This window comes from Erpetoichthys calabaricus, chromosome 3 (genome assembly GCF_900747795.2).
Source record: "Erpetoichthys calabaricus chromosome 3, fErpCal1.3, whole genome shotgun sequence".
Taxonomy (NCBI): Eukaryota; Metazoa; Chordata; class Cladistia; order Polypteriformes; family Polypteridae; genus Erpetoichthys; species Erpetoichthys calabaricus.
Genome location: NC_041396.2, coordinates 203,800,448 through 203,820,104, shown reverse-complemented (window position 1 = coordinate 203,820,104; position 19,657 = coordinate 203,800,448). Strand labels below are relative to the sequence as shown.

The window sequence follows — 19,657 nt, the reverse complement described above, 5'->3', positions numbered from 1 at the left end:
GACATTCATATTCAGGCTAATAACTCAATGTTTTATCTAAAAATCATTGAAAGGAGGTATATTTATGATTTTAATATGTTACATTGTAAAATGCTTTTATATGTTCAAGTGTGTAGAACGACTTCCTCAAGTATTCAATAGCAGAAATCATATAATTATTATATATGAAATAATAAACAGCAAGACTGAGATTCACAGCAAGAATTGCTGGAAGCTCAATAGAACACAAAGTCTAGCTGATAAATACAGGTATACCGATAAATAGCAGTCATAAATCAATTTTCATTTTTGCAAAAAGATTCACGCATCTTTCAAAACTTCTTAGTCTAATGTTAAGGTCGCTAAGCAGGAAATCCTATTTCAGCAGCTTTAAGTACCAGGCAGCAAGCAAACCTGGATAAGGAGCCAATACATTGAGTGACTCGCTCACATGAACTGCCGTAATTAATATACATTGAAAAGTTTGCAGAGAATAGGGCATTATTTTATACACAGTAATGTACATTTTGAGATTCTTCAAGCTGACAGTCTTCTGAACGATTTCTCCTTTTGTGCACAGAGGCATATTCTGAGGTGTGCCAAGATCTACAGAATTTTGTTCATTTATGGCTTTTCCCACGGTTTAGTAACCATTTATTAAACATTTAAAAAAAACTGTGCTGACAAAAACAAATCCAATTTTCTAATCTAAATTTAGTGGAAAAAAGTATTTGACAAAGACATTTCGTGCTCACTAGATTTTAGATACACTTCAATAACAAGAGACTAGACCTTGTCTTTTAACAAAAGAAACAGAAAAAAAATAATTTCTAGATTTTGCCAGTACTGGTTAGAACTAATGTGTTCAATATTTCATGAGCGTCTGAACCAGCAAACGGTCTCTTCCTAGAGAAAAAGTGGTATTACTTGCTTAAACTTATTTAAACACACACAATTTTGAAGTATGTAACAGTATTTACCACATTTGCAGGTGTATTCCATTATAAAGCTCATACAGAATCATTTACCTTCACAAGGTAACATACTCATTTCCTGCAGACAATTGTAAGTAACTCACAAGAAGTCAAGTGACTTGAATATAAACTAAAACAAGCAGTTTTCTGACTGAAGACAAAATGTTTAGTAACAGCTGTCAATTTTTTTTTCTGCCTATTTTTCTGTTTTATCCATCAACAGGTCTGACGTGGCTGATGAAATTGTACCAACAGTACACCTGTTGTTCATCCAGTATCTTTATAGTAAACAATAAAAAAATATATTGTTTTAAACACTAAATTTATCATTTTTCAACTAATCCAATGTTTAACAATTTGACATTGACAATATTTTAAGTGGTTTCCTAGAAAACAACTAAATAGAAATTCTACTGTACTTTGTATATACAGAATAAAGTATGTGAAGCTGGCAACACAAAATGCAATTTCATTGTAGTGCTATTAATTGAAAATAATAATTGTAAGTAAAATATCAAAAGCAATAATCATCAATTATACATTTTGTGGTAATCGTACACCCCTAGGTATCTGGTACCAATAACATTCTATTTTGTAAATGATTTTCTTCTTATGACACTACTTATGTGAAATAAACAAACATCAGAGTTTGTGGTTTTGCCTCATTCAATTAGGAAGTAGTCAATTGTGGTAATCTTTTAATAGTAGTAATTACAGAAGACTCCTCAGTATCCACATCACAGAAGACCTGACCTGGTCCAAACACATTGATACCTTGGTGAAGAAGGTATAACAACGTCTTTACCACCTCAAATGCCTCAGGGATTTCAGGCTGTCCTCCCAGATACTAAAGAACTTCTACAAATCCACCATCAAAAGTATCTTGACATGAAGTTTTACCACCTGGTTTGGAAACAGCACACAGCAGGACTGCAAGGCTCTGCAGCGACTGAAGTGGTCGGCTGAATCATTAACTGGATATGCACACCCTAACTTCCAGGACAACAACACCAAGCAATGTTGGACATGGGCAAAGAAAATTGTCCATGACACCAGCCATCCCAACAATGTTCACTTTTCTGTGCATTCAGGTAAAAACTACTGCTACCTGAAGACCAGTTCAGAGAAGCTGAAGAGGATTCTTTTCCCACAGTCTAGTAGCATGATGAATAAGGAAAGTGTCTAGTATTACATGATGCCCTATTGTTAACTCTCTTATATTCAGTTATTTAAGTTACTAATTTTTAGTTATTATTAATTATTCATCATATATTTATAATTCTATCAATGATTTCTGAACATTTCATGTATAAGTCATGTATCATTGCTATTGTCCTTTTATATTCTTCTTAAAGGCACAGTCAATGGAGTTGAGCAACTAAGCATTTCGCTAGAAACTGTAGTGTATGTATAATTTGTATGTTACAAATAAAATTTAAAATCTGAATTTGAATAAGAGAATTTGAAACAAAAATGTTACAAACACTATTATTTCCATAAATATAGGTACTTCACAACAAATAACGGGGGTAACTATAGGCTCCAGTTAGGGAGCAAACTTACTGTATGTCTTTAATATTTGTAAAAAGGTTGTTATACTTGTATAGTAAAACTGTTTTTTTTGTTTGTTTTTTGTTTTTGTTTTTTAACATAGGAGCCACAAAAGTGGTAAGATTTTGTTATACCACAAAATAATTTTCTTTAGAGTCTAGTTTCTGCACTATAAATAACTAGGCTGCCTAATAACATAATAAAAAAACAAAAAGCAATGATGTAAAAGAGGTTAACGTGAACTATTGGTTCTAAATTGGTGTAGTGAGTGTGTGTGCGTTAGTTTATCCTGCAATGTAACAGCTGGCCAAGACCTGCTCTCTCGCTCTGCCTTTGGTCCAAAATGTATAATTACTAATTATTCATGTAACAAAACAAATATAAAAGAAGGTAAGTCCTCAGTCATTAGCATACATTACAGGGATGAAGATCTCCATAAAGAACCAAATAAACTTTGGCAAAGTGATATTTTAAGGTGATGTTTGGAAATAAACTTTCAGAATAATTACAGTGTTAACATGTGCAGCCACTTGTATCTGATTATAGATTTACTTGTACATTGCTGAAACACATACCACAGTGAATGGTTCTGCCTTTTGATGACAGATGTACTTCTGAAGCATGGAGCTGCCAAAAACGGCTGGATTTGATCTCTGCAGAGTTCAGAGCATTCCATTTATAATGACATACATCTCAATTCGCATTCTCAAAACATCAGTAGAAGCAAACACTGTTTGAACACTAAGCAATGATATCAATGATACTATTATCAAACAACAATTATGTACTCTTACAATGGAATGTACCTTTACATAAAAGCCAAATACTGATTTCTTACTCTGAAGATACAGTTCATGAGTGGTGATATAAAAGAGCTGACTCTCCAACTTACTATTTTATTACAGTCTATCTTGTGTACTTTTGTATAAGCCCAAAGCTATTAAAGATTGTTTAAAAATGTTACTATAAGACAGACAGTTCCATGTTATCTTTGTAATGTTTCTTAACATATACAGCTTTCCAAATTTTTAATTGCAACAAAGGCTGTGGAAAAATAATATCTCTTTTTCAGCTTGAAACATTTTCTTTATATTAAACAAACGCTTCTTTGTTTTCAACTGATGGGTATCTGCAAGGTCACTTGTAACTCAAGAATGTTATTTTTTATTTAAGTTGTGTTACTCAAAGTTCACAAAAGGAACCATTGTCTCTAGTCTATAATGTCTACTGCTCACCATCAAAAGAACAGCACTCCAGTGTGTAAGAAAATAAATAAGCATTTGCTAGGGTCCAGAATGTTATAATAATACTGCAGACAGAACTTTAATATGTGCAAATTGGTAATGCAACACATTTAATAAAAAGAATGTGTGAAATGTACTATAAATAAAACAATTACTTTCCATCAAAGGAAGAAAAACTGACTTTTGGAATTATGAGTTCTCCTGACTGTTTGCCATAAATGTGACTTTCACTTGTGCTTCTAATAGTTAGATAATCAAAACTTATGTTGTTTGACAAAACCTACTCATAATTAACAATACAACTGCTCATACCCTGTTTACTAATATGGTAAAGCACTTTGAAAGCCCCCACTGCCTTTTTATTAATCTGTGTAAAGTGTGAACATTAAGAACTGAGCAGCATCATATATACAAGTACACCATGTCTTTTTTCAAAAAGCTCTTGACTGGTTTGTTTGTTTTTCTTTTCAGTCACCCTTAAATTTGTGTTACCTTGTCTTTAGTTAATCTTCTAGCACATAATTATTTTTGGCTATGCATCTACGTTTGGTTCAGGCTTTGCAACTAGTACTAGAAGAAGAGGCATTGGCTCCCTGTGACATTGAAGTGGATAAGCATGTCAGGGACTAAATGTATGGATGGTTGGATTTTAGAGGTATACTCAAAGCTCCCACAAAACTGAATCTTTCAGAATCATGAAACAGAAACATAGGCCTCTTTTAGATCACTCTCATTTCTAGTTGCTGGATGAGAAGGAGTAAATGCATGTGGTGGCATCCAATGAATACTGGGGTCAACTGATAATGCAAGCTTAATAAACAAACTCTTCATTCTCCTGTATTGTATAAAGTTGCACAGATTAGTCAAAATACCACTGATATGTGTTCATTACTATTGCTATTACTTGATTGCTTGCTTAGCAAGCAGCTGCAAACATTAATTCCACAATGTTTATGTGGCATTTGACTCACATATGCCCTAGTATTGGCTAACAGATTTGCATTGTTAATCAACAGAAACATACAGAACTGGTCTTTTATGCATATGCATATGAGTTTACTATATATGAAATCCCTGCTAAAAACAGTAAGAAAAGAAAAGGTATACATCCCTACCCAGCAACCAGTACATATTTTCCATTTGGCTTTTCCTTCAGCCTCTCCAAGAGAGACAAGTTGATTTTGGCCTTTGTTTTGCCATATACTTCAATTTCATCTTCTAGCAGTCCAATTTCCTTAGCAAGCAAGCTTACTGCCTTTGGCGTCTGACTTCGAGAAATTTCAATGTCACTGTAAGAAAAATCAAATCCATTACTTAAAATCTATTGATGTACCACCATATACTTAGAATATCCCTAATTCAGTACATAACAAAACATACAGAATTCTCTACTGTCAAAATGGCTTCAGATATAGGAATATGCATACTATTAGATAGGAATAATCCCTGAAGGTTTATGGTTTAACCAGTGGCAAGGAGAGTCTTTTTGCTATAATGTTATATGAAAAGGTGCAAGTATTAACACATAAAACAAGCTGCATTACCTGGCCTCCCCCAGGAACTTTTCTAAGACAACGGGATTTGGTTAAAGTGCAGAGGGTTAACTGGATGTATCAGAAGTACTATATAAGTAACTGAGTTCAAGATGCTAATATTATTAATTCACTGGAGATCCTTACTCTTGAACCTTCTATGTACAATTGCACATAAGTAAAACATTCCTACCATTGTGCAATTATTGCTTTTCCCAGTGACTTGGCTTTTGTTGATGGCCATTGCAAAACACAGTTTTAGAGGAAACAATATTGTTTTGAATTCCAACAGGCAATTAGTAGCAGTACAGGGATTTCATCCTGTAGTAGAGACTGTAAAAATTGTATCCTCAGTCATACATGAATACAGAGCTTTGTTTTATAATCTTGTACTGTTTTATAGGTTTAAGATCAAAAGCAATATACACTGATCATGGTTTCCTTTTAATTTATTACATACAGCACTGAAGTTTACAGGCTGCACATTTAAGCAGCCCATAAAATGAACTGAATGTTTTAGGCACGTACATATAAGAACAGGTAAAAAGAAATAATATTGTGAACTATGCACAATGCCCACCACCTCTATTTTGTATCCGTGGGGGGCCACTTTAGTGAACTGCGCAAGCATTTGAACTGACCACAGCATGCCATTGTTCCTGGCTTGTATTGTACCCAGGGCTTGAAGTGGGCTGGTACACTAAACTAGCAGAAGTAACACATCATGGTTTGACCTGAAAAGGGACACTTCAGTTCTTCACAATATGGCATGGATTTTTGCACCAAACTCCCGTTCTTTATAGTTTATGTATTAAAGTACAATCAACAATCCAATCTGTCCTAAATTTGCATGTACAGTGGAACCTCTAAATTCGAGTTTAATTCGTTCCAGCACTGAGCTTGTATAGCGAATTTCTCGTATCTAGAACAAACTTCCCCATTGAAAATAATGGAAATCCAGTTAATCCGTTCCGCACCCCAAATATATTAACATAAAAATCAATTTTCCTAACAAATAACACTGATAAATTATATATACTGTAGTCTACCTTTAATAAATAACACTGGTAAATAATATAACTGATTATTAAAAGAATCAAAACAGGTGTCCAAAGTGCATTCAATAAATCTTTAAATAAATAATCCTTAAAACAGTTGTGAAGTGGAGGTTTAAAATACACAAGAATAACAATCCTTTAACATGAGGTTAAAACGTCAACAGGAAGCAGTCTTTAAAAAACAGATGACAATCCCCGGTGCTTCTTCTCTGTTAGCGTCTCACCTGCTTCTCCCATGCGGGCTCTGCAACAGGCGAGACACTCTTAATGCAGCTGACCTTCTCTACACCGTCCTGCTTCAGTTGTTTGGCTCGCCTGTTCAGCTCACTGTTCAGCTACACGCGAGCCTGCACTCGCTCGCTCTCCTGCACCGACTTCCTACTGCTGCCGATTCCTGCCTCCTTCTGAAACCTCCGTTCTCTCTCCTCTCTTTTCTTTTACTTCTTCTCCCCCTTAACCGGCTCGCGCTTCTCTAAATATGCTGGGAGGACATGGCAGCTGCAGCCCATCAGCCACAGGAACAATCATGGATGTGGGCAGTTTCCCACCTGTGCACTTAGGTGAGAAACGCAGACACCGCAGATCGCCCTGTGGCTCGCTACTGCTACCACGCCCCCTCGCTAAACCGCAAGCTATACCCACAGCCTGGCTCGTGGCTCATTACGCGAGCCAATGCTCGTATTTAGATCTGAATTTTTCGCTCATATTTTCCTCGTATTTTGAATTTCTCGTATACAGAGGTGATCGTATCTCGAGGTTCCACTGTATATGTATATGTAATTTACATGCTAATTTTCCTTTTTTTATAACACAAGATTTCAATCAAATCCTTCAAAATATTTTTGAGATACGGAGGTGAGATTTGGGTGCGACTGCGGCTTATGGAATGGTCCTTACAGATGACACTGCAGTTGTGACCTGCTGGGCTGGCTACTTTGAGCAGATGTTCAAAGCTGATCCTCCGGCTAGAACGTTGGACATCTCTGGGCCCACAATTCTTGAGGCTGATCCTCCAATTAGCTGTGAACCACCCAATCTCACTGAGATTGCACAGGCGGTGAACCAGCTGAGAGGAGGAAAGGCTGCAAGTATCTGTGGTATCCGGGGTGAACTTCTCCAGGCTGGTGGTAAGGCTGTCCTCCTGGCATTATAAGCAATCTTTGCTTCCATTTGGGAGACTGGCATCATCCCAACTGACTGGAAAATGGGACTTGTTGTCCCTATCTGGAAAGGGAAGGGTGATCGCCTGGATTGCAGCAACTACAGGGAAATAACACTGCTCTCGGTGCTGGGTAAGGTCCTTGCTAGGGTCATCTTCAATAGGATCCGTGATCACTTGCTCACCTACCAGCGACCGGAGCAGTCTGGTTTTAATTTGATGGACATAAAGGAGTCTGCATGTGAGTACAACACTTAATAAACTCTTGTCTTATTAATTCATATTAATAATAGAATGTATGTGAGAATATTTAAAGCAAATATCAAGCCTAAAAGTACGAACATCAACAAAAAAGTCCCATGATATCCACATAGGAATTTAGCTTATAATAATAATTCTTTACATTTATATAGTGCTTTTTTCACTACTCAAAGCACTCTAGTTGACTTTTCTGGTGATAAAGTTGACAAAGTTAAAATTATATTAAATATTCATCCCACATATATCAAAAATGATTTTTTCCTATTCATCCTGTTTTCATGAAATTTTTATTTTAATGAGCCTTTGTATTTTAAAACTAAACACTTAACTCAGCTATATAATATTTTGTTTTCATTTTCTATATGCCACAGTGTCATTACTTATGCAGTGCCTTGTTCAAACCATGCTCTGCCAAGTGGTGTCCAAATGGGGAGGGGCTTCTGCCTCTAATTTCAGTCATGCAGCCCCTGATCTTCAAAAGCCCTCCCGCCATTCTGCTCAATGCATGTACAATTATGCCCATAGCCCCTGATCTTCTATATGTTATTCAACGAGACGCCTATAGCAAGAAAGCCCCCAATAAGTGCAGAAGGTATCAACTCCCTGGCTCTGTCTAAATAACTCATGTCTTTTAAATTTTGCCTTTATCTTTTATTGTTTACCAGCATTCTTACAAAAGTATCCTATGACCTTTGTCCTTGCTGTCAGTCTATTATGTATTATTGAAAGATATTGCATTTTTAATAACATGCATCTCAGTAAATTGTCATTTTTAATGTCAAACGTTGCTTGAACATTTTCTCTAACGTTAAGTGCTTTGGTTTACACTGAATTACTGGCCATTACAAGCCCTTCTCATTGTATAACCTCTCTAACAGAGTAACAGAATACACTCGGTATTGGAAATTACTTCAGTATAGGATGGAAAACAAATTGTCAAGTAAAGGCAAGGCTTTAGTCAGTGGTAAAGTGAGCAGTAAATAAAATCGAAAATTTGTATGTTATTTAGATTTATTCCTTAACCAGTTAGCCAGATATGTATTTTTTCTGTATTTACATATTTGCCCAAATGTTTACTTTGAATTTATATACATATATAACAGTATCTCAGCTTGTACTAGGTAAAGAAAAATACTTTCATTTTTTAATGAGACAAGCCCTTCCTAAATGTAAACATTCAGGGAAAATCTACAAAACAAGAGAGAATTGAACATTAAGCAAGATATGTGCAATATAACCAAGAATTTACCAAAATGCCCTGATACTGAGAGAAACAGAGGGAATAAGTAGCATCAAGGGGAACAATTCAATATTTGTGGATGATAAGAGACATGCAGAGACCTTTTGGTGGGAAATGACAAAAAAGAAGAGAAGGGACACTTTTCAGGGTGTATATATAAAATGTAAATACTGTATATATAATGCAAAGTTGACGTAATCAGTTCCCATTTAGTCCAAAAATTCATCAGGATCATACATCAAGGGCAGTTATGTATTCACTAAGCAAGGATATTTCAATATATCAATATTGGAGTAACCTTCCCCACCCCAAAACAGACAGACAAATACCCTAAACTTTTCAAACTGCCCTGACATATTTGAAATTTGGTGATGTTACAGAAAGAATAAAATTAGCTGATACTTTTTTTATTTGTCAATAATTATTAGTGTTATATTAATTTCCATGTTCTGTCTGCACTGACAGTATGCTTTATTCAAACGAAGGACACAGCAGAAGCGATTGATGGGCAATGCAAATAGCACCACACTAACCAATAGTGTTAACGGGCAACAGAAGACAGGGCGGTATCCTGGACAGGAAACAGAGATGTAATCATGTTGTGAAATGAAAACAGAAAGTTTGACAGAGTGCAATGGTTAGTAAGTGCTGTGTTATGCTGCTAACTACCCTAACCCAACTCCCCCACCCAAACCCATTTCAATCACGGCACTTAATTTACACAACACTCTAAATTGCCTGCCAATAACATTAGCCCTTGGTTAAAAAAATTTCATACAGAAAAGTACTTAGTTAATCACGTTGTACTTCTTCTGATATATCCGTTTAGCCAGTGGTACTATAACTCATACCCATTTTCTTATGAAAGTTCCCAGGCAAAGCCAAGTAAAAAAGCTAGTACAAAAATATGTGGTGAAAAAAATTATTGGCTGCATGGCTAGAATTTTGTTCTACATTTTATTCTTTTCTTCTATCAACCTTCATGGTCACTTTTCTCTCTCCTCCATTTTGTCAAATGGGACAAGACACATAGAACTCACTTCACTGGATTCAAGAATATTTTTATCTGAAGTTTGAACTAACAACTGAGCATGCATGATGAGTGTTTCTTATATACATTATTTTATCACCTGATACTGTGCTATTAATGTATGGTGTTTTATCCATTGTCTGTTTTTAAGGTATTATATTATCATCATCAGTGGGGGATATGCCAAAGAGAAATCTTCTTGACAACATAACACAAACATGAATTATGTACGTACAAGAGAAATTAGCTTGAATTACTTTTGTCTACACTTTACTGTTTCTTAAATAATCTGTTTTCAAACTACTGCATAAGTGAAAGCTTGATTATTTTACATATAATTAAAACATACTTCTTCAACTTTTTATTTAACTACACACATACTAGAATTTGCAATCACCCTGAGTGCACTAGCATTGCAGATTTTAATACCACAACACAAACCAAACTGCATTAATATGCATTTGTCAAAGTCCTTCAATCACCCTATGACAGCAACATGTGCTTTCTACAGTCAAACACACGGCACTCAACTGCAGCCTAAAAACAAAAAAAGGAAAAAAAAGCTAATTTAAAAGTTATAATATCTGAATGCAATATCTAGACTTAAAATTGAACTCATTTGTACATTCTGTTATGCGTCAACTTGAGCTTATGTGTTCTATTTTTTTGTCATTTTTGAATTATTACTTTCATATTTTGATGTATTTTCTGTTATTTTATTGTTATTATATATATATATATATATATATATATATATATATATATATATATATACACACACAAATATATATTATATTTGTAATGATGAGACGTCTTTATAAATATGCCACCATTCTGTGAGTTCTGTGGGTAGTTCCCAAGTGGTGGGACCACCCTGACGTCAGTGCTCCTCAGCCGTCACTCTTTCTATTTGAGTCCAGAGGTAAGAAGCTCAGGCAATGTTTCATTCTGTACTTTATTTGGAGTAATTCTATGAGTACTGCCTTTTCCTTACTTTGCTGTTTTTTTATCTTTGGACTACTGTTGTTGGATTTTGTCTTCTGGATTAATATTTTGGGATTTATTTGCTTTATGGTTGCCTTTTTAGGCGATTCTTTGTTTATTTTTTGAGCTTTTCTTGTTATTTCTTTGCTTATAAATGTTTTTTTTATTTATAAAATATCCAAGGTCCCTTTTGGTCATAAGCTAAAGTTTTCCTCTATGTCTCCCTCTTGTGAGACTTTTCAGAATATGTTTGATTTCTAATTTTGTGGAGACTAGTCAAGCAGAAGCCTCCTGGTGATAGTTAAGAAATAGGCTGGATGGAGTGAGCCTATTCTGGGCTAGTCAGTAAAGGTCCTGCCCTGCCTTTAAGGTGTCTTTGGAGGCCTCATTCCCATTTTCATAAAGTTTGTGACTCCCTCATTTAACACCTTCAAGTTTCTAAATCATTGCTTTAAGGATTAAGTACAGATTAATATAGACAGAGTACTTTTTGAATATCCATTAGTTTTGCCCTATAGCTAAGACCCAGCCATTTGCCAAAACAATTTTCTTACAACATTCAGTTTATTCTCTTAACCAATATATAGGTTTCCAAGCTACAGTATTCAATGTTTCCTTAAAAGGGATGGTTCAAGAGGAACAGCAATCCACAATCAAACAAAATTAATTAATTTATGCTTGGCAAATCACTTTCTACATCTGTTTGCATTTTCTGTGTCACTACTACAGCCTAAAACCCCTGCTTCAGTAAGCCATAACCAATACAGGCTATAATATTCTCCTAAGGGGGTTCACCACAAAATTAAGTTCACACACTGTGTTGACTCTAATTTCTCCACTACCAATACAGAGGTTAGCTAAAATACTAACTTTTTCATTCAGACTGGCTCTCTAAAAATATTTCTTTTTAAAATACTTCATAATTAATCTTTTTGGTAAGGTGTGTTTTGCCAAAAATCTTTTTACATATCAGACTTTATTTCATGATTGCTATTCAAACACACAGAACATACACAATAGTTTAAGTTGGGTAACAGCAATTTTAAAAATCCAACATGTTATATACCTTTAATACAGCTCTGTCTAATTTGCTTGTTGAAACTTTCTACTAAAAATGAGCTTGTCAAAGCCATTACAGCATATGGATTCGTAACTTAATAATTTGACAAAATACAAGATCCAAAAATATGTTAAATTAAAACAATGAAGTTGTAGTGTTTCTTGAAGATCAGAATACTTTCTTACCATACTCATGCACATTAGGGACTTTTGTTGAAGGTAAATATTAAAAACTTGGAAAATATTTGCAAGGTATTACTCAAAATGTTTGAAATTCAATAAGCACAAAGTAAAGCAGAAAATTTTGCAAAACCAATATTTTCTGTCTGCATCAGTTACACAGCAGCCAACTTACCTCGGTACTGGAGAGAGTGGCTGAAGCTTCAAACACCGGAGATTCCATTGTTTGTACTGTTGCCCATTAAGCCACCTACGGCTTCCTTCCACTGCATTCTGTAAGGTTATACAGAAAGCAGCTATTATTTTCAATTAAATATTTGCCCAGATAAAACCCTATTATTATCTAAGATACCCAGTTTCAACTGAGATCTTGAGAAATTCATAAAATTAATTTCCAAAACTAGACTTTATTTCATGATTGCCAGTAGTATGAATAGAAAAAGTCTCAAATGATATTTTTGATAAGATTTGCTTCTACTTCTTTCAGCTGCTCCCGTTAGGGGTTGCCACAGACAGATCATCTTGTTCCATACCTTCCTGTCCTCTGCATCATGATCTCTGCATCACCTGCATGTCCTCTCTCACCATATCCATAAACCTTCTCTTAGACCTTCCTCTTTTCCTTTAGCCTGGCAGCTCTATCTTTAACATCCTTTTCCCAATATATCCAGCATTTCTTCTCTGCACATGTCCAAACCAACGCAATCTCAGCTCTCTGACTTTGTCTCCCAACCGTCCAACATGAGCTGACCCTCTAATGTACTCATTGCTAATCCTGTCCATCCTTGTCATACCCAATGCAAATCTTAGCATCTTTAATTCTGCCACCTCTATCTCTGTCTCCTGCTTTCTGGTCAGTGCCACCGTCTCCAACCCATATAACAAAGCTGGTCTCACTACCGTCCTGTAGATCTTCCCTTTCACACTTGCTGATAGCCGTCTGTCACAAATTATTCCTGACATTCTTCTCCACCCATTCCACCCTGCCTGCACTCTCTTTTTCACCTGTCTTCCAAAATCTCCGTTACTCTGTACTGTTGATCCCAAGTATTTAAACTCATCCACCTTCCCCAACTCTACTCCCAGCATCCTCACCATTCCACTGACCTTCCTCTCATTCACTTACATGTATTCTGTCTTTTTCCTACTGACCTTTATTCTTCTCCTCTCTAGAGCATATCTCCACCTCTCCAGGGTCTTCTCAACCTGTTCTCTACTCTTGCTACATATCACAATGTCATCAGCAAACATCATAGTCCAAGGGGATTCCTGTCTAATCTCAGCTGTCAACCTGTCCATCACCATTGCAAATAAGAAAGGGCTCAGAGCCGATCCGTTATGTAATCCCACCTCCACGTTGAATGCATCCGTCACTCCTACTGCAGACCTCACCACAGTCACACTTCCCCTGTACATATCCTGTATAATTCTTATGTAGTTCTCTGCCACTCCCGACCTCCTCATACAGTACCACAACTCCTCTCGAGGCACCCTGTCATATGCCTTCTCCAGATTCCCAAAGACACAATTCAACTCCTTCTGCCTTCCCTATACTTTTCCATCAACATCCTCAGAGCAAACATTGCATCTGTGGTGCTCTTTCTTGGCATGAAACCATACTGCTGCTCACTAATCATCACCTCCCTTCTTAACGTAGCTTCCACTACTCTTTCCCATAACTTCATTCTGTGGCTCATCAATTTTATCACCCTTTAGTTACTACAGCTCTGCACATCCCCCTTATTGTTGAGAAAAAATCAATTTGTTTTAAAATTCAATCACTGTTAAAACATTATCTTCTAAATTTAATCAGAGGGTAAATATACAAGCATATATAAAAATATGCACACATATATTTTTTAACTCATTCATTATTAAATAGGTGAAACAGTTGGCCTGAAGAGAACCTTCATTGAAAATCAACTTTAAACAAGGATCACTAGATAACCTATTATTATAACTGAAAATCTGAATTTATTTAACTCCAAAAGTAGGACTCCATAAGGAAATACAAACAAAATAAGAGAAGACAGTCCTCTGTATACTGCATACCAATGACAACACCAATTCGTTATGAACTAAAATGAACGCATAAGAAATGTGTTTAAGAGGGGCTTGTTGTCTGAAAGAGCAATTTGTTTAAAGAATTCCTCATCATTCCTTATCAAAACTTTCCAGCTTCTGAAATTTCTATGGATTCTGTACGTCTGCTTGAGGACTGTGTAAAGCCGGGGGAAAAAAAACTTTAAAAATATTAGTTTGATCAATTAAAATGAAAGAAAAATAAATTTAGAAGTGCATACTGTATGTCCACTTAATTTAACATTGTGTTTTTTTTATTGTAGATAAAGTGCCTTCTTATTGTAAAAATGAATAACACTCTATGAATCTGTGTGTTAAAATGTGAATGATGGTAAAGCCAAAGGGGTTTTGTTTATTTGTTTCTCCTTTTACATATGTTTTGGATCCTTCAAAGCAAGCATTCAGCATTTTTTACTTGAGGTAGTTCACTATTTTGCAATGTTTATAAACTAAAAAAAAATGAAGCATTTCCTTTTCCCTTGTTAAAAAATGAATAGCTACTCAAGCCAATTCTTCAGTTTTACACCTAGTAAATACTACTACATCACCTTTTTACTATTAATCAAGAATCATAATATCCTATCTATGTAACTTACAGTGTGCTTGTACAAAAACTTATTTAAAAGGAAACATCCATGTCATAAACCTCAAAGACATACTCTGCTCTTTCTTGCTGCTGTATAGTCCTTGTATTTACAACACAATCTATTCCCATATCATTGTGCCACTTTCGATGTGGATATTTTATTTGAAAATGATAAACCTCTGTTGCTGTATTTTAGAGATCTTGCATCAAACTCAATTACAGTATACCCCTTCCTGTTAGAATGAAATAATATGGATAAAGATGGTGGTATTACTTATCCATTTGATTTTTTAAACAGCAGCCACATTAAAACTAAAACTAATGAAAAAGTAATATATATATATATATATATATATATATGTATATATTTGCCGTTGGAGATCCACGAAGGGAGAAAAAACGAATCACGTATCATCAAATAGTTTTATTCCTGAGCTTTCAACCCCTATCAGGGGTCTTCATCAGAGGATAATATATAGCAATATATAGCAACACATTCAGTGGTTGTGGGTGGTTGGAGGTGACACCGTCAGTATGAGCAAAGGGGGGGGGGGTGGGTGGGGGGGGTTGTATAGTTTAATTATTGTGTACATGTCCTTCTTAAGTTGGCATATGCTGGATTTATGTCCAAGTGTCTGTTGATGGCGTTTTCATCTGATAGCCAAGACTCGGCCAACTCTCTGGCACTTTTAGTACTGGCCTTAAATTTTACTTTTACGTTGTCCCAATTGAATGTGTGTCCTGTCGATTTGGTATGTGCATATATCAAAGATAGTGCGTCCTTTCTTCTGACGGCGTTGCGATGTTCCTGTACACGTGTTGAGATTCTTTTTGACGTTTGTCCTATGTATACCGCTGAGCAAGAATTGCATGGAATACTATAAACTGCGTTTCGTGTTTCGGCTGTCGATTTCTTGTTTTTAGCATTAAACAGGACCATGCGCAGATTGTTCGTGGGTTTATGTGCTATTCTGATGCCCCACTTGGTCAGGGTGCGTGCCGTGCCTTCTGACACATTATGGTGAAACGGGAGTGAATGCCAGGCGGGGTGGGGGTTCTGATTTAAGTCGATTGTATGCTGATTCCTTTGGCGTCTGCTGTGTAGACTCCAATTAATGAATGTTTTTGAGTATCCGTTCGAGGTGAAAAGTTGGAAGAGATAGCGTCTCTCATTAATTTTTGTTTCCTTGGTATTACAATGCGTGTGGACTCGTTTAAATAGGGTTTTCACGCAGCTCCGTTTATGAGATACCGGGTGGTTGCTGGCGAAGTGTAGAATCTTGTCTGCGTAGCATTGTTTGCGGTAAACACTTGTGGTCAGGGTGGCGTCACTATTTCTTTTGATGTAAATGTCCAGGAAGCTGAGGTGTCGGTTGATTTCTTTTTCCATTGTGAACTGGATTGCAGGGAATATTGTGTTAATATGATTGTAGAACTCATTCAGCTGGTTCTTTCTTAATATGACGAATGTGTCGTCTACATAGCGTATCCAAATTTTGGGTGTAATCTGGGATAAAGCTATGTTTTCAAATCGTTGCATTACCAGTTCAGCTAGGAGTCCAGATAACGGTGATCCCATTGGCATGCCTTCTTTCTGTGTGTAATACTTGCCGTTGAAATGAAAGTGAGTTTTTTGGCAAAGTGATATTAGGTGCATTATGTCTTTGATGGACAGTTTGGTTCTTGTCTCTATGGTGGGGTCACTATCCAGTTTCATTAATAGTGTTTCTGTGGCCAGTTGGATCGGGATCATGGTGTATAGCGATACAACATCAAACGAGACCATGATCTCGTCCTCGGCGATGGATACGCCTTTCAAGCGCTGTAATGCCGACTCCGCACTGTTGACGGAATAATCTGAGTCGTCAGTTAAATGTTTAAGTAGTTGGAAAAGTCTTTTTGACAAGTTGTATGATGGTCCGCCTATTAGGCTAACCACTGGTCTGTATTTTAGTGGTGTTTTGTGTATTTTTGGGAGTCCATAAAATTCCGGGCAGTTAGCATCATTAGATTTCATTTTGTGAAAGTTCTGTACATCCAGGCGGTTACCATTTCGGAGTTTGGTCAGAGTATAGTTTATTTTATTCTGTGTAGTTTTAGTTGGGTCGTTATTTAGCTGATGAAGACCCCTGATAGGGGTTGAAAGCTCAGGAATAAAACTATTTGATGATACGTGATTCGTTTTTTCTCCCTTCGTGGATCTCCAACGGCAAATATGCAAACCGTATCACAGACCTTCTCTTCCATATATATATACTGTATATATATTTGTTAGTAGCTCAGTAATGCATGGGATTTTAAGTCAGTTGCAGACACTTTGAAAAAAGTATAAAAAAAATAAAAATTCTTATAAAACATATAAAGGGTTTGTTAGTACTGATGCATGTTACAGTATGACTTATAATGAGTGCATGTTCAAGAAAGGGAGTACTTTAAGGTAGCTCAGAATTTGAAAAGGCCAAAAATTTGTTGGTCATTTTAACATGTACAAAATCCTACATTTTCCAAAAACTGTTAAATACGTGTTCTCCAATGTTGAGGGTTGAAATAGTGTGAAAATGGTTATGAACAAAGCGTAATCTAAATTAAAAGTTAAATTACCTGCATTCGAAGAGCTGCAGAAAGTGGGCCAACTCCCCAGTTCATAAAATGATTCATTTCTTGATTATTAGGTTTTTCTAAGAGAGAGACAAATTAAAATGACATTAAAAACACACGTAAACAAAATTTACTTGTATTTTTAAAGGAATGATATTAATCATCCAACCATTTTCAAAGCCAAACCAATCAAATACAATTAAGGTTTTAGAAGAACTATTAACTAACACAACCCAATGGTTTTCTTATGCACAATGCAGAAAATGGGGCAGTCTTTGATACCCAAAGGTACTGGAGCCCAGTGCAGAAAATACTAAAGATGAAGCACTGCTGAAACCAGAAAATAAATCATCACTGTTCAACTGTCAGCAGACATTTAATCTAAGACACTAAAAAGAACTGCTTTCCAGCTTAATCGAGCCAGCCCATTCGATTTTACCAGACATGAACCATAATTAGATTTTTTCAAATTAAACCTTTTTCATTTGTTGTTCATCCTACTTGATAGAGAAAACAAAATCAAAATTGTAATAAATACTATACTATTTTCATTTATACAGTAAGTTCCATACTGAGATATATTATTCTCTATATAGAAATACTAGCAAAATACCCGCGCTTCTCAGCGGCGAAGTACTGCTTTAAAATTTTTATTAAGAAGAAAAGTAAACCTTTTTAAACTGAGGGAAAATATACCAATAATTATTTGTTAAGGATCTGTTTGTATACCACGTTGTCAGTTCGGCCCTCCGGTTGTAATATGACCAAGCTGTGCGCTGAGCTTACTCTTGAGCATGCAACGTATAGTTGGCCATGGGAAAAGCAATCTTGCCTCAAATCAATGCCAACCTTTTGTAGGGTCGGTCCCTGAGACTTACCGTGTAGCTGCATCAGAAAATGTACCACGACGTCTGACACGTCTCCTTTTTACTGTTTTCTCACAGCTTGGATTGCTGCTGTCATAATCGGTTTGAGTTTTATGGTTTGTTTGAATTACATTAGTATTTGCAGGACTTGTTGAAGTGACATTCGGCATCTGTCAAGCGTTTTAAGCATACAACCGGTTTCAGTGATAACTTCGCATCCAGCTTTTGAGAGTTTAAACATTCATAAACATCAAAGTGTCGACTACTCAAATCGTTACCTGTGAATCTAAGATGTTTAAGAGGCATTGGCGGTTGTCCAAAGGTGTAAAATATTTGGCCATTTCGGTACACTTGAAAGCAACAACCGAACAATTCAGCGGCAGCCATCAACTCACATGCAGAACCATAGGTGAAGGGCTTAAGCATTTCTCTCTTATAGTGCTCCTGTGTAGTATAATTATCTCCTGTACCGTCATCAGTCCACACCTTGAACCTGTCCCAGTCATTCAATACATAAGACATAATGTTCCTCCGGATATCAAGAGTGAGCCTGATATGGCCGTGCAATATGTAACACAGAGAATGGAAAAGGCAGTCGCCATCTCCGGGCATGGAAACCACTCGGTAAGTGACAGTTCTTTGATCGATGGTAATCACCTCGATAGACATGTTAATGGGGGTATGGTTGGAACGATAAAGGAAATGGGTACCTGAACAATGTAAACTAAGTCTTAAATACCTACACAATAACTATTATGGTAATAAACTAACAATAAAACAGCGGAGAAGCCGTGGATTAAATAAAAAGGCTGCAGTTATCAGCAGGGAGACATGAATACCGTGGCGAAGCAAGTAAGGGAATGAAGAGACCAGAGCGACGGACGGTCTTATATAGGCATGTAGCCAACTACGTGGGAGGCGTGGGGATGGGGGACCCAACGCCGCCTCACATGGTAACCGAGCTGTAGGCTATGGACGTATATATGTACGTAAGTAGGATTCAGTTAGCGCTGGGAACCCGCGTACCAAATTTCTTGAAGATGGGCCCATAAGTAACAAAGACCGTTGGAAAGTTCAATATGGCGACTGACAGTGGCGTCATACCACCGAAATAAGTACGTACATCGGTTTCAGTTAGCACAGGGAAGCCGTCTACCAAATTTCGTGAAGATGGGGCCATAAATAAGAAAGTTTAACATGGTGGACGTTGTCGACCGTTACATGTAGAATTTCGAAATGAAACCTGCTTAACTTTTGTAAGTAAGCTGTAAGGA

The 19,657-nt window shown here is 36.4% G+C and overlaps 1 protein-coding gene across 1 annotated transcript in view; it reads right to left on the bottom strand.

Moving 5' to 3' along the window:
• Window positions 1-19,657, bottom strand: part of mthfd1l (methylenetetrahydrofolate dehydrogenase (NADP+ dependent) 1 like) — a 372,644-nt gene that overhangs the window by 272,656 nt on the left and 80,331 nt on the right. Inside the window, exons 9-11 of the mRNA XM_028797690.2 lie at window positions 17,521-17,597; window positions 12,427-12,524; window positions 4,864-5,037 (exon numbers count right to left, since the gene is read on the bottom strand). Of these exons, the coding sequence (XP_028653523.1) occupies window positions 4,864-5,037; window positions 12,427-12,524; window positions 17,521-17,597 (349 nt within the window). The remainder of the gene's footprint in view (window positions 1-4,863; window positions 5,038-12,426; window positions 12,525-17,520; window positions 17,598-19,657) is intronic.